This window comes from Vigna radiata, chromosome 2 (genome assembly GCF_000741045.1).
Source record: "Vigna radiata var. radiata cultivar VC1973A chromosome 2, Vradiata_ver6, whole genome shotgun sequence".
Taxonomy (NCBI): Eukaryota; Viridiplantae; Streptophyta; class Magnoliopsida; order Fabales; family Fabaceae; genus Vigna; species Vigna radiata.
In genome coordinates this window covers 3,586,336-3,608,456 of record NC_028352.1, presented here as the reverse complement: position 1 = coordinate 3,608,456, position 22,121 = coordinate 3,586,336, and the positions used below count along the sequence as shown (strand labels likewise).

The following is a 22,121-nucleotide window of genomic DNA, read 5'->3' as shown; positions in this document are numbered from 1 at the left end:
TATTTCAATAGCACTATCTCCATTCATATTATGTTAATTCTCTATATAAACAGATAGTATAATTTATTTAATTAAATCATCAATTAGTGGATTATGATGATTTTTCATATTATTGGCAGTCATTTATATCCCATCTTTGCAAAACACTGTTACAGAGTGACCACAGCATAATTTTATTTTACTAAAAATAATTATGTAATTGAAATTTTATATTTGAGAGTTGATATTTAATATTACACAGTCTTATGCTTTCTCTTAAAAATAATTTCACCCAAAGTTAGATTAAAATATTACTATCATTAAGAAAATTTAAATATGAGACTTGTGGTTAATATTACTGAACCTCGATATTTATTATCATTCTTAAAACATTTCTAGATAAGATTTAACAATTAATATTGTCATTATTTTAACATTTTTTATTATTACAATTACTGTATTATTTAATCATATTTTTTACAATATATTATATTAAATATTTTCACATTTCTTTAATAAGTGAGTTTTACTTATTTCAATAATAATTATAACTTTAATTAAATTTTAATTTTTTTATAAATTTGATTATTTTTAATTAAATAATTAATTGAGTATTTGAGTTTTTATATTTTTTAAATTTAATTTTTTATCAATTAAGTAACTTGACTATTACTTTTTATGAGATTCTAATATTACGATATTAAAATTTTATTTCTCTAAAATATCACATTTTATAGTTAATATATAACTTGAAATTAATGAAAATATTGTAAATAATTTTCATTCTTTAAAAATATGTTGAATAATATATAAAATTAGTAAGACATAATTCCATTAGTACAGTGCATTACTTTGTTATATCCATTATTATTTATTTATCTCTCCGATTTTAGTCAAATGAAAATATAATAATATCTTCTATATATGAGTGTCTTTTCTCTTTCTTTTTCTCATACTGACACATTTCTGCTAGCATGCAGTATACATGTATGGTTTTCTTCTCCTCTCTCTCAATGCATGTCTTCTAACATGGAATGTACATGTTTTTTTCTCATTTTCATAAACATGAACTACTTGTTACTGCTATCAGATTTCTGGGTAGATTATATATATACCTTTACTATTTCAATTTTGTATTTTGATTCTATTCTTCTGAGAAACTATGACAATGAGAGACTTTTCATTTTATCAAAAAGCTTTAATCGTACAAGGAAATGGCAGGGAGATGTGGCAGATGGATTATTATCGGGGCAATCCAGTCTTCTTTGTTATCATCAACAACTCCAAATTACAGGTGATGTTCTTGTTTCCTTTATGTTGTTCTTATGCTACATAGTTTTATAATTTTTTACTTGTGCTAGTGAGAAATCTCTGCATTTGTATAATGTGGCATACTGGTTTGAAGCCTATATGTTGTTTGTCATAACTTGCAGAAAGTGCCAGAGGGGTTTTTGAAGCATTTGAATGAAGACTTTCAGAATGCAGTTCTTATTGGTCCTTCTGGTGATAATTGGCAAGTGACTATTTTGAAGAAAGGAAATAACATTTATATGCACAATGGTTGGCCACAGTTTCTGACCGACAACTCAGTGATGATTGATGATTTCTTGCTTTTTACATATCATGGAGGGAACTGCTTCCATGTTCAAATATTTGGTAAGAATGGATTGGAGAGGTTATGTTTCAAGCAAACAAGACAAGATCAAGTTCTGATCCCAAGTTTGGTGAGGACAAAGAAGAACACTCACAGAAGAACTTCTTCCAGTCCATTCCTCCACCAAGCCAAGCCTTGTAAAAAAGGTAATACTTTCTCACAGATTTTGGTAATTACAAACCCAAAAAAGTGACATTCAATTAGCCAAATGTTTTGAAAGGAAGAACATTTTAGATTTGCCCTTTGTTATTCCCTCTAGCCCCCAAAAACATCTCATGTCTTAAATTTTGTTTTTATGTATGTAATAGGTTTGTCTTTCAGCAACAAATTCTCATTTTCAAAGCTCAAGAGTTCAGTTAAAATTGAAAGTTCAGAAGCATGTTACTTGGCAGATTCTTTTACCTCTCGCAACCCTCACTGGAAGCACCTCATGACTAAATGCAATGTAGAAGATCACTGCACACTGGTAAATATGAATTTATTTTCTGCATAAAGTGTTACTAGAATTGAGTGACATTCTTATTTCACAAGCTAAAATCAAACCATTTTTATTGATTCGAATGTCAGTTTATCTGAGTTATATGATACATTTCTTAGTCACAGTTTACTTCAAGTATTAATGTGGTATAAATTGGGATTTACATGCAGCCAATTGCTACTGAGTTTGCCAGGAAGCATATTCCTGAAACAGTGAAACAGATAGTTCTTTGGAACACAGAAGGAAAATTTTGGGAAGTGGTAGTGACTTGGTTTGGATGTCAAAATAAGAGATATACTCGATTTACAACAGGATGGGGAAGATTCGTTCGTGATAACAGACTTATGAGGGGTGACACTTGCATATTTGAACTTGAAGATCAAAACCATTTGAGTGTTCACATATTCAGAACAGGATTTTGTGCACCCAAATTGTTTTAAAAATCAGTTTGAATTCAGTCTTTGAGTAGGTTTTATTGATTTGATTCATGTCATAAACACAGTTAAATGTTAGACATTATTATTAGTATTTCTAGTATAAAAAGTTCATTACAATGTATTATAAGATGAATTAGAATATAAACTAAGGAAATCAATGATTAAAGTATCCATTTATAAATTATCTTTATTAACAGATTTAACAATTAATTTTGCTAAAAATTTCTAATTCAAGTAATTAATTTAATAGGTAGTACTAACATCCTATTAAAAAACTGTTTTAAACTCTTAACAGAACTTTTAGTTTTGTTAAGAGAACACATATTAGGAATGCATTTGTGCAAACTATCTAGCATTAACATTTAGGAATGTTAAACATGAATTTTCAAACATAAAATGAGATATAAGGTACTCTGTTTTATTTCAAACATATCTTTATGCCACTCACAGCAAAGTACATAAAAAAACAATAGTGTTTGTGCTTTCTGCAATAACAGAAATGATGATCAAAAATGGGATGTGGATGGAAAATAGTGGGCACTGTTTCCATTCTGCGTTTGTTCCCAGAACGGGTAACTGAGAATCAAAGGACCAAACACAGTAAATGCTAAAAAGAAACCCGTGATCCAATATCATGACTTAAAAGCTAAACAAAACAAACGGGGTTTCAGAAGAAAGTAAATAGCAAAACCCAAACTGGGAAAACAAATCAAAACTTAGACTTTAGGTTTGAAGTTGATCTGAAAGGTGAAGAATTCACCAAAGTTTTCATCTTTAAGCCTTTGGTTTCTCTGCCTTCCTTGCTTCACAGCTAAACTCTGCAACTGGTACTTCAACTTCTTTTATCTCATCCTTTCACTTCTTCACTTTTTATGATACATTTGTTAGTTTCTCAGAGTTTATGAGAAATGATACTGAAATTGAAATTTCTCTTGCTTTCTTTTTACTGACAATCTTCCACCTCTCAAGCTTTGTTACGTCACTATTTACTGGTTTATTCTGCTATACGTAGTGGGATGCAAGTTCTCAACTCAAATCCTGATTTTTGTTTAAGATTTTTCAAAAAAAATGGATAACTTTTTGAACTTCAATAGAGATTTTGTAATCAACCAACCAGCCAAAGTATCTGAAAACCTTAGCATTTTTATTTTTTGTACTGATTTTTGGTGTAAAATTTTCAGGATTTACAATAGTTTTGGATATACAGTTTGATGGCTGCTGGTGTGAAAAAGTACCCTGTCTTCTTCACAATTTTCCTTCCACTGCAACACTCTCACACTATGGTATTTTCTTGACTACATTTTCTACAACATAGGCTTACATGAACACATATAATGAGAAATTTACCCAAACGGTGAAGACATTATGTATCTAAACTGTAAACTGCTATAACCAACATTGATCTTCTGCTGAGTTATTCATAACAGGGGTTACACCTCTACTCTCTCAAATTGCAACATATTATAGAAAAGATTGTTACTTTTGGATAAATAATACAGTAATAGCATTAATAACTGCTAATTAGTATTTATCTTCAAGTCTATTTTTTTTCATTAATTTCATTGTTTTGAGTTGCTACCACTCCTTGTTTATTAATTCTAATAAAATTTACTTTTAAAAAATATTACATTGATCTGTGTAGTAGTATTACATTCTAATAAAAAATATTAAAGAACAACGGTTAGAAACACCTTCAATTGTGTAGTAGTATTAAATTATGTCCATGCCAGTCATTGCATTTTTGCTGCATATATGTATGTAGCATATCGTAATCTGGTTTCAACAAGACTATAGTGTTTTCTTTGATAACCTGCAGAAAGTTCCAAAGGAGTTTTTGAAGAATTTGAATGAAGACTTGTCGAGTAATGCAGTTCTCAGTAGCTCTTCTTCTGGTGACAAGTGGCAAGTGAGTTTTCTAAAGAAAGGAAGCCAAGTGTATATGCAAAATGGTTGGCCACAGTTTGTGACAGATAACTCAATTGTGCTTCATGATGTACTGCTTTTTACGTATCATGGAGAGAACTGCTTCCATGTTCAAATTTTTAATAAGAATGGAGTGGAGAGGTTATGCCTCAAAGAAACAACACAAGAACAAGCTGCCATACCAGAGAAGACTACTCATGTATCCAAGTCTCATAAAAAAGGTAAGTAACTTTTGTTAATATCTGACAAAGTTGATTTGTCCAAGTGTTTTGAAAGGAACAATATGAAACAACATTGCAGATTTGATGTTTATGTTCCCCCTTCCCCCCAACATATCTCATTTTCTTAAACTTTTGTTTGAGGTTTGGGAACAGATATGCCTTGCGGAAACAAGGGCTTCATTTTTACTGGTTCTGAGACAATGAAAACAAGTCAAAAACAAACTGCCACCCCAAGTTTGGCAAAGAAGAATAAAGAAAGAAAATTTTCTCCTGGAAAGTTTCATCAAGAAGGTGAACATAAATGTGGTTACAAACTCAAAAAGTGATAAATTTGATTTGACCAATTGTTTTTGAAAGGAAGAACATGCAAACAACATTATAGATTTGTCTTACATTCCACCCTAAGCCCTCAAAGATGTCTCATTTCTTAAGTATTTGTTTCTTTAACAGACTTGTCTCCTCCGAAGGACTTCCCTACTCCTCAGCATTCAGTTGACATTGAAAGTTCGGAAGCATTGAAATTGGCCGAGTCCTTTACCTCTAGCAAACCTTATTGGAAGCACCTCATGACAAAATGTCATGTGGAAGGTCGTTGCGTATTGGTAAATGTCAATCTATTTTCTTTTCTAGTGTCACTATAGAATTGTGTGATATGAATTGTCGGTAATGATCATTGCTTGCAGCCTATTGCTACTAAGTTTGCCAGAAAGTATATTCCTGAAGAAGTGAAACAGATCCATATTGGAAATTCCGAAGGAACACTTTGGAAAGTTCATGTGAGTTGGTCTAGAGGTTATGCTCACTTCGCTACAGGATGGTCAAATTTCGTTCGTGATAACAAGCTCATGAGAGGTGACACTTGCATATTTGAACTTGAAGAAAACCTTCATTTGAGGGTTCACATATTCAAAACCAGATGTGCACCAAGTTAATCTGGATCCACTGTTCTTGACAAACTTGAGCTATATTCCAAATGTCTAATTCTGCATTGCATTATCTTCAGTTTATCATTATTATCATTGTGTGAAACTACTTCCTTTTTATTATGTTATTCATGATGGATTCTTAGTAGTTTTATTATCTGTCAATCTTAACGTTAATATATATCTTCTTTTCTCAAGTAGCAGTACATCCAATAGTCTCACTTCTGAAGTCAAGAAAAATTCAAACACTCCTAATACTCCTTCCTTCTTCAACTCTCAGAAGTGGTAATACATTGCAATCCCTAACCACTGCAACCATTACAATACCATTGGTTATACATAAGCAGTCAAGTTTTTTGTCATGAAGAGAAACAAAAACCTCTAGCCATGAACTTGTTTCAAAGTTGCTCTTAACATGTTAAAATTGAAATCAAAAACTCTGGTGAAATGTTCTGTACATAGCACACTCATAATCGATATAGATTCTTTCATACTGTTGAATATGAAATGATCTTGTTAAAGAGAATATAGTTTTTTTATTTAATATAACTAATAAGTCTAACCCTCTTTATTTGATAAAAAATAACAATGTTTTTTGATGAAACCTTTATCTCTCACAATCTTAATACTGTTTAGGTTTCAAATGCAGAATAATATCACACTAATTGGACCTACCATCCCTTCTCAAAAGGTAAAAGAAAATCCAACATTCTTAAAAATTCAGCAGAACAAAAAACTTGTATTGGAGTTTAAGAATCCAAAATTGAAGTTCAAAGAAAGTCAAGAATGGTGACATCTACTCATTTTGGATTTGTGTTTGAATGATGATGTGCATTTGCTTGGGTAGCTTTTTTCCATGTGCTTACAAACTATCATTAATATGAGGAGATATTTCTTTTGAGCAAAATCTCAGACTATTGGGAGAATCGTATCTCAGAAACAGCAAAAGAGAAATCGTGTAGTGTGAGAACTTTACTAAACAAAGAATTACCTATATATAGATGTCACCTTTTATCATGTTAGGAAAAGTTACAAACGAATCCTTGCTATCTTCAATTTTGGTGGTCCTCCATCTGTTTTCCTTACGCTGGCACGTGCAAAAAAGTTGCATTTCCTCACTGCAATTTTTTGTTCTTTTACAAAAGATGTGTCATTAAAGAACAGAATAAAGTCTCAATATCTTTTTCTGATAATTCTGGATCTTTACATGTTTAGAAATCGGGATAATTATCTTCTTTTCTTCTCTTGCTTTCTTAACACTTTTCCTTTTACTTCAACTTTATATATGTAACATTCAAGACATGTTCATCCTTCAAATATAAGTAACAATCTCATCAAAGACACAACCATTAATTTAATCTCATGGTTGGTAACATTCTTCAGTCACAACTAATATCTCCATTTCAATAAATTCCCTACTATCAAAATCTAAACTTCCACATATCAAATCAATCACATTTTCTCAAGTTTTCATATTGTTCAACAAAATAAGTAATCTCACATAAGATTCTCAATTTAACGCAATTATTATAGTCACGCATTTGTATACACTTTATAAGGTGAGATTTTGTAGTTTTTTATGAGTCTTATCCCTAATTCGTTATTTTTCTAACTATCTCTTTAACAATATTTTCCTAATATAGTTCTTTTACTTTCTAACTTTAAATACTTTTATTCTTTTAAAATTATAAAAATGCTTTTGTAATCAAATTTTAATTATGATATTGTTTTCTAAAATATCATGATTTTAGAAATTATTAAAAAAATACTAAATTTTAATATACGATAGTTTTAATGGTTTCTAAGCATAAATACCTGCAAAAACGAAATTTTGAAGTGATGTGGGAGTCTCTGCACACAAGAACAGTCTGCCCAAACTTTGTGCTACTCAGCACGCTACAGAAAACAACACAAGTATTTGAATATAACACAAATGGTGACCGAAAATTGAATGTGGTTGGAAAATAGTGCGCACTGTTTCCATTGATGACATAAGTTGCGCAGAGAAGCCATTGTCGTTTTATTTTTTTATAGGGAGAGCTATAAATGGAGCTGCCGTGCCTCTGTGTTTGTTTCCATAACAGGTAACAAAGAATCAAACGCAACAAGTGTTGAAAATAACACCCCCTGTTCCAATTTCCTAACGTGAAAGCTAAACAAAACAAACGGGGTTTCAGAAGAAAGTAACTTGCAAAACCCAAACTAGAAAAACAAATCAAAGCTTAGACTTTCAGTTTGAGGTGGTGACTCACTGAGTCTTCACTCGTAGCTTTTTAACAAGGTTTTCATATATGTCAAGTTGTTTTTTTTTTGTTATTTTAAGGTTTTAAAAAACCATTGTTTGACTCAAAAAGCAGAGGAGAGTGGGGACTGGGGAATAGGGAGTGATGGTGAAGTGGATCTGAAAGTTGAAAATTTTCAGTAGGTAGAGCCCAAAGCTATCATCTTTGAATCAAAGGGTGATCAAATGCTTTAGCGCTTTGGTTTGGTTTTCCTGTCTTCCGACACACTAGGACAATGACGCACCCTTCTTTCCACAAGCTTCTTCTACCCTCCACTCTCCAACCCAAACAACTGGTACCTATATTTTCTCTCATTCTTCCCACCTATTCTGTAGATTTTTTTTTTTTTTTTATGTCTTTTGCCACCACTCCCATCTCCCAAACTTTGTCAGCTCGTTATTCAAGTTTGGATTTTTTTTTAATTCCATCTGGAGTGTGAGTACCAATTACTATCTGTATTTTTTTGTTCTGGTAGGGTTGGGAGGAAAAGTGCATGTTAGTCTGATTAGTTCTTTTAGTTAAAATTAAGAACTACTTTAGTGGAATTATGAGTTCTGAACCTAAATTTCTGGGTTTGCTATGTTTATTTCATGATTAGCTTGCTTTCAATTTTTTACTGCAGAAGACTGGTTGAGTGGTTGTGAAGAAAAGTCAGAAAATTTCTTTTGGGACAAGGTCTTGGGATTTTGGAAGACAGAGTTCTTTGTGTTGGCTCACTCGATATTAGTGTAGAACATGAAGTCAATAAAGTGTGATTGGTTAATTTTATGTCTTTTTTCAACAGTGTTCTCACTTGTAAGCTTTTCAGCTTTGTCCACGTTCCTAAGTGAAAAACACCCTGTAAAATTGCCAGACTTTTTTGTTTTCTTGAAATTATACTCTTTTGGTTGACCATGATTTGATGACTGGTTCTTCTACAGAAGAAATAAGCTTTAGGTAGGGGAATTATGAGAAATCACACGTTTAACACATATATATATATATATATTCTCGAATTAGACATCTATCTTTTTACTGAGCACTACCAATTTCTTTTCTCACAGGTTCTAGTAAATACGAAACAGTGATCATGCATTTGAACAGTGTTTTTCACTGTATACACTCAAATTGATCTTAAAATAGTTATTCTGTGTTACTTAGGTAGAGATTTATAAGTATCTCTCAACTTACATTGCAACTGATAAAGGAAGAACTTGAACTTGCAATAAATCCATATCCATGCCGCAATTATATAAAAAAAAACATCTGTGGAATGGAATCTGTATTGAATCCAACTCTGTCTTTGATATTTGAGCTTCATCAATCACATTAGCTCTAGAATTGTAGCGGAGTATGAAAGTTCCGTTTATTCAGAAGTTGGCTGGCTTAAAAGTTGAATTGCATTTGAAAATTAGTCTAGTTAAGAATCTGAAGTTGAGTTTTGCACACATTTCAAACCATTTTTAGTTATGTCATCTGTTGTACATTACTGTCCATGGAGGTGGGCATTTAATAGTAATGGAAGGGGCACAGTCTTCCTATCATCTTCATTAGATAAGTTTGGTTCTTAGAGTTTAGAACATCATTGTCTTACAAAAAATTACCAATATTTGGAATCAAACTTGATTTATGAATTGCAGAGGCTTCCAGATGATTTTATGAGGAAATATGGGGGTGAACTTTCTCCAATTGTTACCCTCTCTGTTCCTGATGGTAGTGTCTGGCGTGTAGGGTTGAAAAAGGCAGACAACAAGTATTGGTTCCGTGATGGTTGGCAAGAGTTTATTCAGCACTATTCCATTGGCGTAGGATACTTGTTGGTTTTCAGATACGAAGGAAAGTCAGGTTTCAATGTTCATGTTTTTAATTTGGCTACTTCTGAGATAAACTATCAATCAGCCATACGATGCAGTAATGAAGGGCCTCACTTTGCAAATCTTCTTAAATTTTTTGAAGAAATGGATGATGAAGATTCCATTGAAATCTTGGATTCATCACCTTCCCATCTTGCTCCAAGTTCATTGCAAAGAGTTCTTGCTTGTTCAGTAGATAAAATGTCGCCTGCAAAGAGTTATACACCTCCAGCATTACAGAATCTGTTCAATGGATCTAAACTTAATAGCATAAACTGGGGAGAGGGTGGTGATGCGCATTGTTCCAAAAGTGCCAATTCACTGGATAATCGATTCACCAGAGACATAGGAGTTCAATTTAACGCAGTCGAGTTTAAAAGATCTACTGAAGAATTGAAACTACGTGCTTCCATGGAGGAAAGGATGAAAAAAACTGCAAGAAAGAAGCGGAAATCAGGTCTTGGTAGTAGTCCCTTTTGACTCCTTTTTCTTTCTGTGATCTGTTTATCTACAAAGGAAATTTTAAGATCAATACAATTTGTGAAAGTGCAGATGGACAGGAAGCCTCTGCTGAGCAAGAAGAGGAAGTTGACATGCGCTTCAGATTTTATGAAAGTGCTTCTGCAAGAAAAAGAACTGTGACAGCAGAAGAAAGAGAGAGGGCCATCAGTGCAGCGAAAGCATTTGAACCACCTAATCCTTTCTGCAGGGTTGTCCTAAGGCCCTCCTACCTATACAGGGGATGCATAATGGTGAGCCTTTGAATTTGACACTACACATATAACTTTTCATTCTTATTAGCTGATATTGTATACTAAAATCTCCTCTTTGTGTATTTTTTCAGTATCTGCCATCCTGTTTTGCAGAAAAGCATTTGAATGGAGTTTCTGGGTTTATTAAACTTCAGATTTCTAATGGGAGACAGTGGCCAGTTCGCTGCCTTTATAGGGTAGGTAGAGCCAAGTTAAGCCAGGGGTGGTTTGAATTTTCATTAGAGAACAATTTAGGGGAAGGTGATGTGTGTGTGTTTGAGCTTCTTAGAATGAAAGAAGTAGTGCTGCAAGTTACCATCTTTCGCATTACTGAGGAAGTGGGAATGTTGAAGCCTCCTCCTTCCCAGCAGAACCAAAACATGAGCTCAGCTAAACTGCTGAACAATCCCTTGCAGCAACATCTTAGTTCAACTCAAATGGTTAGAAATTAGCAGCAGCTTCATCACTTATAGCTCAGCTGTATCAAATAATCCCTTGCTTATGTCTGGAACTCAGATGCACTTTCTCTCCAACATGTCAGGGTGACTTCATTGGAACATAGTTATTATAGTTTTGATACTTTTCACTCATTCCTCTTCTTTTGACTTGGGTTGTAAATAGATTGTTCAATCTAGCTCATCAGAAACCGAGTCAATGTTTTTCCTATTGCTCTTTGTCTTGTTTTTCTTTTCTTTTCAGTTTCAAGTTAGATTATATAGCTTGGTTCACTGTTTTGTTTTATTGCAGTAAGTTGTCTGATAGTTTACTTGTATGTTCATCTTTTCTGTGACATGGATTGATGGATATACAAGGAGACAGTAACAAAATAGGTTATTTTATTTTTTAATTAGTTTATAAATTATTTTTAACAAATGAAAAAAAATATTTTCTTTTATTTTCAAGAAGTTTATCTAAGTAATATTTACTTTTCATACCCTACTGTTTCTAAGAGATCAGCCTGCATTTTTTTTTCTTTCTTTGCTTTTGCTTTAAAAATTATCAATTCTGCAGTTGATGTACATTTTCCAAATTCTTAACACACCACACACTTCTACAAACTCCAAGAGTCAAACTTTCAAAGAAATTAAACTTTTGAATGCCTATTTGTTCTATTATAACATTATAACATTATGCTTCCCAAACTAAACAAATTGTTATTCCAAAATAAAGGAGTATATTCCAGAAATTATAATTTTTTAATAAAAGTTTAATTTTGAAAATACGAATACACTCTTAAAAAATTATATCCGAAAGCACATTTTTATATAGCAATATGGTATTTAAATTTAGAAAGACAAACTAACAGTGAAAAAAACAAAATATTCACATCTGGAATGACATTGGAGAGTATTTTTTTAGAAAGAAAGAAATGGACAAGGTGTTTAGAAAATTTACAACATGGTCTTTCTTTGGCCAAAATGATAAAAAAGTACGTGTTTCTGGCTTTGACTTATTAACTTTACAACTTCATAAACTGCTAAAATTTTTAAGTGTTGCGATTACTTCAAAATTGTTTCAGCTAAATTCACTATTGAATATCATTTAAGCCTTATTATTCTGTTCTATGATCTTCCTATAGTACATGTGTAAAAAGAGACAATAAAAACAATTGTTTTAGTCTGTCAATAACTTCATATAGGTCTCATTGAAAGTTAAGTTTGAGGAAATTGGATAGCCACATAAACCTTGTTTTGAACTATGAAATAAGCTCACAGTATTGGAAGAATCATATACCAAATCATTCTTAATTTTATTTACTCAATATGGTTAACTAGTGTTGTGTTGTCCCTTTTGTTCATGTAATACAAAAAAAATTAACTTTAATAGTAATCTGTGAAATAAAAACCAGACTTATCATTATGGTTAATTATAGCATATTATAGGGTCAATCTCGTCCATAGTCACACATTATTCATAACTAGAAAAACAACATATATAGGAGATGCTTGTTGAGGTTAAAGTATTCAGAAATAGCATTATGTATACGTAGCTTCATTGATATTTAGATGGACCACACGATAAAAATGGAGGACTGATTACCATAATCTGCACTGAACTGAAATAATTGGTGCAGTACTGGACATGCACCATGCACCATTCATGCACTGTTGTAGGTATGCTTTCACAATCATTTTCCGGGAAGAGAAAAGAATCATAATAATCACGAGATGCTCATCGGACACTTAAACAGAAGTTTCTTGGAGTCTTAGAGGAAAAAAATAAATAAACTTATCATTCATTGCATTAATTTGTTGTGATAAGAATCAGATCACAGAAACTAATATCTTCATTCCAAAACTCTTAAAGTTGAGAAGCTTGCACACAAAAGCCACAACCTTACCCTACCCTTCTTGTTCTCCTTCAAAATTCCCATACCACACCTCTCAAAGAAAACAAAGATAAGTGTTTCTGCTATGTATGTGGTTCAAAACACTAGGGCATGTGAATAGTTGCTTCTGCAATAACATCTGCATAATCAAGGTGTAACAGCTCCAAATCCTCTACTGCTCCAACTTTAACCGATTACTATTAACTTTGAAAGTGACTGAACCATACACTGGTATGATCTCTCCCTACCATTTGTATTTAGGGTTTGTATTATCACTGTAATTAACTTCACAATGTTTCATGTAAGACTTGTTAAAAACTAGACCTTCTGTGCTTTTTCTGACACCCTTTTCTTGAAAATGGACGATTTAATAGGATTTACTTTCAAAATTTTAAGAACAAATATAAAGCATAATTTTTTTTCTTTTGCTTTTTTTTCACCATTGTAGTAAACTTTTAGCTCAAAAGTGAGGGCATTTCAAACTTTCGTCTTAAAGACTCAAAAGGGGGGTTGTGATTGGTTGGAAAGAACTGGTTTTCAACACTGTCTTACTGATATAAGAAGAGAAAATGTTATTTACACTGAGTACATGAATACCTGATTCAACTGGTTTTTTCTTGTGCCATGTTTGTATTATGCCTTTTGTTTTTTTGTAAAAACCTAAGTTTGATTTTTTTTCACAAGCTATTAATTCGCATACTTTAGTTTATTGGTAGCTGCTAACATGAATGACTCATTTGTCTGTCTTCATCCTTAGTTTCGATATGGCTTTAATCATAACATTGTTAATGGTTTTTGTTTGGTTAGGGAACAACCAGTTTTCTACTGTGTTGAAATTATTTTTCAGAAAAAAAAAATAGTATAAATTCTTTTTTATCCAAAGTTCATTTATGAAAAAAAGAAAATATTAGTAGTATAATACTATTTGGTAAAATTTAGAGAATTTCTTCATTTCTTTAATGGAAGTTACATTTTAAATTTGTTAGTTTATATGCAATGTCTTGAAATGTACTATTATTTAGAATTTTAAAAAAAATAATAAAAGAAAACTTAATAGATCATTGCCAATATTATATTTCCGGAGTATGGAAAATTAGCATTTACAAGTAAAAAAATATAATATTTCTGAAAAAAAATCCTTTTATTAATTATCGATATACCTGGTCATTTGGTTAGAATTGTTATCTCTTTTTCTTTTATTTTTTTTTTCTCGTAACTAATGTAATCATTTGGTAGTTCCTATTGTTTTTTCTTTATTTCTTTTAGTATTACTTAAAAAAACGAGTATATATTTACTGGTGAGGAAATGTTTTTAATTTGTTTTATTGGACTAAAATTATCTTATATGAATGAAATTAAAAAAAAATCTTAAAAATACATCTTCTCCCCCAAAATAACTAGGAAATAAACAGTATATATATATATATATATATATATATATATATATATATATATATATTGTATAAAGTTAGGATATATTTACACCATACATAAAAACTTAGTTAAATTATATCTTTAATAACTTTTTATAAAATGTAACAACAGTTTAATTTCATATATTCTTATGAATTAGATTATGCTACAAACAATTTTAAAATTATTTAAAATTTTATCTCATCGTTTAATTGTTATGAATAATATAATTTGATAATTAGAAATACATAAATTTTTCTTACTGGATAATATATTCATAAAAATTTAAATGATGTGAAATTTGAAAAACATTTTATTACGATAATATAAATAAATTACGTGCTTCGGATTATGTTAAGAAGATGCTAAATTTTCAGAACTTGTGTTACGAAAAGATTAAGCCTTTCACAGCAGATCCAACATTTCTTTGACAGCAATAGCACGATGACTGGCGGAGAGAGGTACCCAGATTTCTTCAAAGTCTTCCTTCAAGAGCAGCACTCAGAAAGAATGGTAATTTCTTCATATGCTTTCTGTAACGATAATAGTAATAGTGTTCTTAGATTGCTACTCGGAATATTGTAATACTTAGATTTACTGAAAATAGTGAGAGTTATAACAATTTGGTTATGTCTCTATATTGCTTTATAATGTAACATACAAATGCAGTTTTTGATTCCAAACACTATCAAAGTATTATAATATTTCAAGTATTGATCTTCAGTGAGTATTGTTCTTTTTCTTCTCTCAAATTGCAGCTTATTCCCAATGCTTTTGTGAAGTTGGAACGGTTACAGGGAAGGATCCCCGAGGATGTCCTCCTCAGGAATAGTAGTGAGAGAGTGTGGCATGTTAAAACACGGTTTTTTGGGGACAGATTATATTTCGATGAAGGGTGGAAGATTTTCCGTGAAGAAAACTGCTTAAGAAATGTAGATTTTCTGATATTTAGATATGACGGGGTTAATGAGTTCAGGGTCAAAATCCTTGAAAAATCAACACAGTGTGAGAAAACTCTGGTAAAGATGGAGGAGGAGGAGGGGAATGAAGAAGAGAAAGCAGCACCACAAGAAGTTGAAGAGACAGTGATAACACAGGAGGAACAAGCTGAGGACCGTGACACAGAGGACGAGGAAGACAGCCAAGATCAGGACTATGATGACGACGACAATGATGATAGTGATTTTGATGAGAACACGGAGATGGAAGAACAGAGTGAAGAAGAAATCTTCGTTGGTCCTGTTGGATACACCAGTCAAAGTTATCGAAAAACTTACAGAAGTAAGTTTTCAGCTTCATGTCGAACCAATTTTTTTTTTCCCATGTCTATAATATGAGAGCATGAATCAGCCTTTACCCACTGATTTATCTTTCTTAGGGGACACTGCATCAAGTTCCTACCCCCAGACTGATGACCCTTTCAAAGAAGAGGAATTTGACCCAGAAACGTGCATTCAGCCAGAGAATAATTTTTTTGAAGCTAAACTCTACAGAAGTAGACCCAACGAATTGGTTAGAACTGATAATTCTAATATTTTTTGTTCTAGTTCTGTCCTTTTAACCTGCATATAGCTATTGGCTTTTCAGACACTAAAGCCCTGTTAGATGAGTAAGTCAATTTGCCCTGAGTCTTTGTTCCTACCTTCTACTTTCCGTTGCTAATTAAATTCCCTTTGGTTTGGTTTGTAAGCCCTTTAAATCTTTGAGCCTATACTACCGTGTTCATGTTTAAAGTGTTAACTTTTTGATTCCCCATGTCCTGACTCTGTTTAAGCAATTTCACTTCTCATCTACTGTACTTTTTACTTTTGGTTTGATTTGATTCCTTTCTATTGCAGCATATTCCGGGAATCGCCATTCAAGATTTTTCTCTCAGTTTTCCTGAAAAGATTACCCTGAAATGTTGTCAACACTGCCAGCGAAAGGTATAATATGTGTATTAATGGGGTTGTTCTGATAATTTGAAGTTATAGCTGTTTACTTTGATTGTCACAACAGGATATTCAGAGAAACAAATTGCAAGACTATCATCTCAACTTGGCACAAGAGACACCTATCAGAAAAAGATATTTAGAAGTGACGGGAAAAGTGTGTAGGTGGCAGGATGATAGAATATGTATCAAGGGTTGGGCAAACTTTAGCAGAAGGAACAAGATAAAAATTAATGATGTATGCATCTGTGAAGTTATATCAGACGAAGCCCAAGTAGTAAGAACATTTCTGGTGCACGTTATAGGTACTAGAAGGGAATAAACACACAATCGTCTGCCAGAGATTTACGCTCTAAATATTTTTAGGAATTAATGCTTATAGTTTTCTTTCATAATGGTTTCTTCCGTTGACTTGTAATGGCTACCATATTTATCTATTATTGATTGCACTATCATTTAGATTACACTATTGCCTGGTTCTTCCTTGGTTTGGAATTTGGAATCTTGTTTGTGGACTTAAACTCCACTTGGTTTCTTTGTTACTAGTTGGACAAATATAAACTTAACTATTATGCCAATTGGAGATTGGTGAACCGCTTTGATGCTTGAGCCAATGTTCAAAGGCGCTGGAGATTTGTCACCAATTTGATGTTGCTACCAGCCGCATCTTTAACACGTAATGCTGCAACTGAGATTTTCCAGATTGCAGTCATCATGATCAGTGATCCCATTCCTTTATTTTAAAAGTGGCTATATAATTTGCTGACCATTTAAAAACAAACTTGCATTTCCAGATAATATGTTAGTAAACCTTGCAGGGTTCATTCTATTTCTGAGGTTCTCATATTCGTGATCAAAAGATAGTCAACAAGGAGCATTGGTTTAAGACACGTTGAAAAGAACGAACCCTATTTTACCCACAAGTCTGTCTTTTCTGTTTACGGTCACTGAACAGAAAAGTTTTGCCTTCTCCCTACCATCCCAAATGTGACATCCAAAAAATTGCATAGCATATTTCAAGGCAAAAATAATAAAGAAAATAAAGAACAGCATGAGTCACTTGCTCAACATGAAAACTTGCACACAAGTAGCAGCTATATAAATCAGTAAACGGGTGGTATTATGAAGTCTAACTATTACAAGAAATGTTTCACAGACCAGATGCATGAGACATATCAAACTTGAAACAAATTCAATGACAAAATTTTTGGCTCCCTATTCCCTTTAGAAGAGCAAATAACAGCAGCATTAATGCTGCAATATAAATCTATCATATATTCTTTTCTCCCTTTTCCATAAGAACTCCTTTCTGCAAAACAGTATATTGCCGTGACAAAACCTACTACGCACCCCACATGTGAGGACATCTGCAAGACAAAGTACACAGTCGGTTAAGAAGAATAAAACAAAATATTTACAATTCAGTATTTAATCACAAACAATAATAAGTAATCCGCTCTCAAAGAATAATAACCACAATAAGTAACCTGATTACAACAACTACGTTCAAGTATCCTTCAACTTTCAATTACTTCAAATCTATAAAATGATAATAGAACCTACAATATAAAATCAAGAGTCCTGGACCCAAAGGTACACAGCACATGCAATTGGCCACTTATCCACGCACAAGAATTAATAAAACGAAAGTTTATAAAACCAAAATGCATGTCCAGTAATAAACACGAGTCATAGTCAACAAAAACACAATATATCTCATTTGCAATAATGTGAGCGGGAGTTACTTAACAAAATGGAAAAATATGAAAGATAAGAGGTAAAGTTTATTATAAAAAATGTGTCTTCTTTATATTCTTCATAAGAATTGAACACAGGAATCGAGATCTTCCAACAACTAGAACTCGCACTTAACCAACTGAGTTATACGCCCTTGATCTAAAACATGTGTTAAAAGCCCGTCTAGTGACATATTCTATGAATAGAGATCCCCCGGAATTTATATTCTGGCATGTGGAAGGGCCTTGATTCTTGAAAAGAAAACACCAACACCACGTTTCAGAATGAAATTTTAAAATAGGAGATCGTGCAATTTGCGATAAAAAAATTCCCAACAAAAGTTTTTCCACCAGTAACGAGCCATGAGCACAACCAATTGACACTGGTGTCAATATACTTGCTTTCATGACTTGACAAGACGCTCTGCACAGATTCAGACCCGAAGTCTATCAAATATATTACAATCAAACACGCTTGTTCTCACAATTTTGACCAGACATATTACACCATAACTGCCAAAAGTGAGCAGACTACAGAACTTCACTTTCAATTAAGGAGCCATCCAAGAAAAGTTAAACACATCAGAAGCAAGCTAACTCCATTTGCTATTATGGCACACACGTCCGCATAATTAGACCTTTTACCAATTGCTCCGCTTAAAGTTCATGGGCCTAGCATCCATTTATGTTAAACCAAGAGATAATCGGTTCAATCATGATTCATCGAAGTTTATTTGCATAAACTTATTCATAAACACTCCAAAGAAGAGAAGAAGAAAACAAAAAAAAAAAAATCTTCCAAGCTAATCTGTAAAATCTCCTTTATATAAGTTTTTCAAAAACAGACTTTTAACTTATACACCATTTTTAACTTATAAAGAAATTTACTTCATTTTTGTCCTTTATTTTCTTCTCTAAAAAGTGCTTCTAGAGAAATCCGAAAACCTTACGATTCTCCTTTTCAATATACTTTTACACATAATCTGATAATATCTTTACAAAAAATATGCAATATGCTCTGTATTCTATGCAGTCCAATAAACTAGGTATAAAATTAAATTCACAGGCATGACTGTAATATAGAAATAACATATACGTCATTCCGTTTATTCTCCTTGCACTGCAACCTCTTAATTCTGTCAATGGAAGATAGATATGGATGAGAAAGAGTGGGTGACCTGAAATTCAAGCAACGGTTACGGTTTGTTGTTTGGAAGGTTGGAGACCCTTGTTCCGTCGATTTTGGTCGGAATCGGCGAGGAAATCTTCGATGTTGTAGACGACGGTTATATAGAGAGAGCAGCTAGGGCACCGAGCAATCTCTTCACCGAGTTTGAGGTCTTCCTTCGTGATCTGGAAGAGGTCCCCGCAAGGGCACGGATACGTGTAGGCCTGCAACTCCTCGTTCCACTCCATGTCCTCGATCTCCACCTCGTCGTACGACATCGTTTTGCTCTTTCTGGACTTTCGCCTTTCAGGGTTTTTCTTCTCTCTCGACCAACAAACCCAACGCCTACAGAGGGGGCAAAACAAAAGAGGAGAGATTCTTGCCTTTATCTAAATTTACAATTTAAGCCCTTCAATTTGGAGAATTTCTTTTCCTCAAAATCACAAAACCTAAGATATGTAATTTAAATTGCTTTTATGGAAGTTTTGTTTTTCCTTTTTATGGGAGGGTCCTTCAAATAAATAAAGTTCTCAACCGTCAATTGTTTATTTTATTATTTGATTTTTGTAGCGTAGAAAATTAATTTAATTAAAGAATAAATCAATTTAAATAAATAATCATTTAAAATAATAAAATGATAAAATAATTAAATTTAAATTAACAAATAAAAATAAAATGTGATTGTTTTAATTTAAAATGGTAATTACTTAAATAATAAAATTGGAAAAAGAATTATATACACGAAAAAATATTTTTGTTTGTATATAGATATAGATTTTTTAATGAATTAAATAAAAACTGAAAAGTGAAATTATTAGTTTTTTTCTCTCTAAATCTATAAGAAAAATAATACAAAATCTGTTAATTTTCCGTTTCTTTTTCTCTGCCAACCTCTTTCTCAATCCAAAACTTGAGGATAAAAACTGAAAGTGCAAGAACTATTCTCTCCCGCTCACTTGAAAACTTAAGATGAGTTCATATTTTTAATTTTGAAATAATAAATAAACAATAGCACGCATTGATACAATATTCAAACCATGTTTTTCTTTATCTTGGGAAACTGCATTGATAATAAAGAATATTTTAATATTTTATGAAAATAAATTACAATTTATATTTTCATGAATGTAAATAGTTAAAATAGAATTAGATGTTTCGATTTTTGTTATTATTTTGAATTTATAAAGAACTTTTCTTCGGTCTTTAAAACAATATTCTTTTTAGTAAATATTGTTTAATTTAGTTTTTTTTCTCTGGTGATATCTAAATGGTTAAGTGTTTAGTGTTTGGGTAAGTAAAAACTAACGCTCTGTTTGCTTGAGCTGATTTACTGTATGCAAGAATTAACGAGGACAGATTTGCGCTGATTTAGTGTGTTCTCATGCGCTGATTTACGAAGAAAGAAAAACGAGAAAATGCAGGATTTGCGAGATTGAACTATTTTTGGCATCTCGCAAATTTGCAAAGATTTGCGATGATTTATGCAGAAAAGTCGTTAATGCCCCTCTACTATTTCTATAATTTCAGAAGAATTTTAAAGCGAATAAAAATAAACAGCCACCGCTCGCAGGATGGGCACATGGTCAGTGTGGTGGGAGGGGTCATTTGCATGTAAAACTGAGGGAAAAGTTTCAGTGCTCTTGGACTTCCTTCTGCAACCTTTTATTTTCCTCCGTTAGATTCTTGCAGCACCGATTCACGTTGATTCCGCGCAGGAACGATCGGGTTTCGCCTCTACATGTGTTCGAGTTTCGATCTGGATGCAAGTGAAGGGCAAGAATAATATTTCTCTCCCTGAGTAGTTAAAAAGGAACCCAGTAAGCCGGATCAAAGTGAAGGAAAAAATGGTGGAGAGAAAGGAAATAAAGAGATAAACTTGAACATACTCGAGGAGGCGAAAGCGTGAGGGTTTAAAAAGATTTGAAACGGAAGGGTGAAGAAAAGCAGGGCAGTTGTGGGGGAGTGGAAAGGGGAATGCGTTGATGTCACCAAAGCCGGTTATCTCAATAATAACATTTGCCCTCAAAATAATATCAATTAAATATATCATTAAAATATAACTTTTTTAATATTTTAAAAATTAATTTTAATTATTATTAATTAATTTCCTCTCTTTATTAATATTTATACATTTAAATATAACATTAAAAAATAATATTTTATATTTTAACAATTAGGGGCATTTTAGTAACTTTTAATTTCTATTCATTAAATTAATTTTTTAAATCTATCACATCAATCAAATCTTACACTAATTCTCACAAACTTTACTTTCAAATTCACTCTCAATTACCTACAAATCCACTCAAAAAAACAACAAAATAATTACCCTTAAATCCACTCAAATCCATTCAAATCATCTCCTCCAAATCATCTCCCTCAAATCTTTCCAAAAGAACACAGCATAAATGATTTATCACGCAGTACAACTCATGGTGGATTCTCAGTTTATTGAGATAAAGGTTGCGTTGTTGTTTCTAATTTTGATTGCAAGATTTAGGTTTTTTGGAGGGATTCTGATTTTAGTTTTTTTTGTAGGTTTAAGTGAAGATGATGATGGTGCGAAGAGGAGCATTAGTGGAGGTTCATACTTGATTATGAGATCAGTGATTGATGATTCGTGAGTGACTACTTGATTTGGATGGTTATCTATGTTTTATAGATAATGTAGTGGAGAAGGTGAAGTAGGATTTTGTGTTGGTGCTTTCATGGCTGCATTCCTGATTTTTTGATATTGTAGGTTGGGTGCGAAAATGAAGGAGATTTTGTCGTGGTGTGGTTCGAACAAAGGAAGCTCGCGAATTTGGATGATGGTATAGGGTTTTTGTGTTTTTTAGTTTCAGGTTAATGATCAAGGTTAATGATCAAGGAGATGACAATGGATAAGATGCACGATGAAAGGGGTTTCACAGTTCTAACACAACTGACCAATTAAGTCAACTGTTATAATGAATGTGTGATATGGTCCGATGACAATGTAATTTTAGTATATGTGTCAAAAGAACATGTGTGAATTCGATATTTTTAAATTTAGAATTAAAGAATTAAGTAAATATATTCTAC

At 32.4% G+C, this 22,121-nt stretch overlaps 4 protein-coding genes across 16 annotated transcripts; 3 read left to right on the top strand and 1 right to left on the bottom strand.

Annotated features, from left to right (window-relative positions):
- Positions 1-1,108: 1,108 nt before the first annotated feature.
- Positions 1,109-5,944, top strand: LOC106778427 (B3 domain-containing transcription factor VRN1). The gene is made up of 7 exons (XM_022778333.1): positions 1,109-1,273; positions 1,413-1,779; positions 1,942-2,099; positions 4,365-4,692; positions 4,846-4,983; positions 5,143-5,294; positions 5,376-5,944. The coding sequence occupies exons 1-7, from the start codon at positions 1,142-1,144 to the stop codon at positions 5,622-5,624; spliced, it is 1,524 nt and encodes a 507-aa protein (XP_022634054.1). The 5' UTR covers positions 1,109-1,141; the 3' UTR covers positions 5,625-5,944.
- A 1,531-nt stretch (positions 5,945-7,475) lies between these two features.
- Positions 7,476-11,145, top strand: LOC106756394 (B3 domain-containing transcription factor VRN1). Of its 10 annotated transcripts, none has more exons than XM_022778339.1 (5): positions 7,476-7,699; positions 8,523-8,692; positions 9,517-10,192; positions 10,282-10,481; positions 10,574-11,145. In XM_022778339.1, the coding sequence occupies exons 2-5, from the start codon at positions 8,633-8,635 to the stop codon at positions 10,931-10,933; spliced, it is 1,296 nt and encodes a 431-aa protein (XP_022634060.1). In that variant the 5' UTR covers positions 7,476-7,699; positions 8,523-8,632; the 3' UTR covers positions 10,934-11,145. The 10 variants fall into 10 exon arrangements, with proteins under 10 accessions (XP_022634060.1, XP_022634059.1, XP_022634063.1 ...); XM_022778338.1 differs by having other exon boundaries at positions 8,520-8,692; XM_022778337.1 differs by lacking the exon at positions 7,476-7,699 and adding an exon at positions 7,721-8,192.
- A 1,527-nt stretch (positions 11,146-12,672) lies between these two features.
- Positions 12,673-17,204, top strand: LOC106778418 (B3 domain-containing protein REM20). 4 transcript variants are annotated; one of them, XM_022778346.1, is made up of 6 exons: positions 12,673-13,041; positions 14,601-14,736; positions 15,006-15,504; positions 15,602-15,735; positions 16,062-16,148; positions 16,222-17,204. In XM_022778346.1, exons 2-6 carry the CDS (start codon positions 14,668-14,670, stop codon positions 16,474-16,476), a joined length of 1,044 nt encoding a protein of 347 aa, XP_022634067.1. In that variant the 5' UTR covers positions 12,673-13,041; positions 14,601-14,667; the 3' UTR covers positions 16,477-17,204. The 4 variants fall into 4 exon arrangements, with proteins under 4 accessions (XP_022634067.1, XP_014521864.1, XP_022634066.1 ...); XM_014666378.2 differs by having other exon boundaries at positions 12,675-13,041; positions 14,658-14,736; positions 14,982-15,504; XM_022778345.1 differs by having other exon boundaries at positions 12,675-13,041; positions 14,635-14,736; positions 14,982-15,504.
- A 14-nt stretch (positions 17,205-17,218) lies between these two features.
- On the bottom strand, positions 17,219-19,454 carry LOC106756395 (diphthamide biosynthesis protein 3). Its single transcript, XM_014638804.2, has 2 exons — positions 19,069-19,454; positions 17,219-17,521 (listed from the first exon to the last, which is right to left on the bottom strand). Exon 1 carries the CDS (start codon positions 19,334-19,336, stop codon positions 19,076-19,078), a length of 261 nt encoding a protein of 86 aa, XP_014494290.1. The 5' UTR covers positions 19,337-19,454; the 3' UTR covers positions 17,219-17,521; positions 19,069-19,075.
- Between the last annotated feature and the right edge of the window lie 2,667 nt (positions 19,455-22,121).

Coding starts and splice junctions, on each gene's coding strand:
- LOC106778427 (XM_022778333.1), top strand. CDS start 1,142: ATGACAATGAGAGACTTTTCATTTTATCAAAAAGCTTTAATCGTACAA. Junction 1,274..1,412: donor TCAACAACTCCAAATTACAG/GTGATGTTCTTG, acceptor CATAACTTGCAG/AAAGTGCCAGAGGGGTTTTT. Junction 4,693..4,845: donor ATCCAAGTCTCATAAAAAAG/GTAAGTAACTTT, acceptor GTTTGGGAACAG/ATATGCCTTGCGGAAACAAG.
- LOC106778418 (XM_014666378.2), top strand. CDS start 14,668: ATGACTGGCGGAGAGAGGTACCCAGATTTCTTCAAAGTCTTCCTTCAA. Junction 15,505..15,601: donor TTATCGAAAAACTTACAGAA/GTAAGTTTTCAG, acceptor TATCTTTCTTAG/GGGACACTGCATCAAGTTCC. Junction 16,149..16,221: donor GTCAACACTGCCAGCGAAAG/GTATAATATGTG, acceptor TTGTCACAACAG/GATATTCAGAGAAACAAATT.
- LOC106756395 (XM_014638804.2), bottom strand. CDS start 19,336: ATGTCGTACGACGAGGTGGAGATCGAGGACATGGAGTGGAACGAGGAG.
- LOC106756394 (XM_022778339.1), top strand. CDS start 8,633: ATGAAGTCAATAAAGTGTGATTGGTTAATTTTATGTCTTTTTTCAACA. Junction 8,693..9,516: donor TTTCAACAGTGTTCTCACTT/GTAAGCTTTTCA, acceptor TATGAATTGCAG/AGGCTTCCAGATGATTTTAT. Junction 10,482..10,573: donor TATACAGGGGATGCATAATG/GTGAGCCTTTGA, acceptor GTATTTTTTCAG/TATCTGCCATCCTGTTTTGC.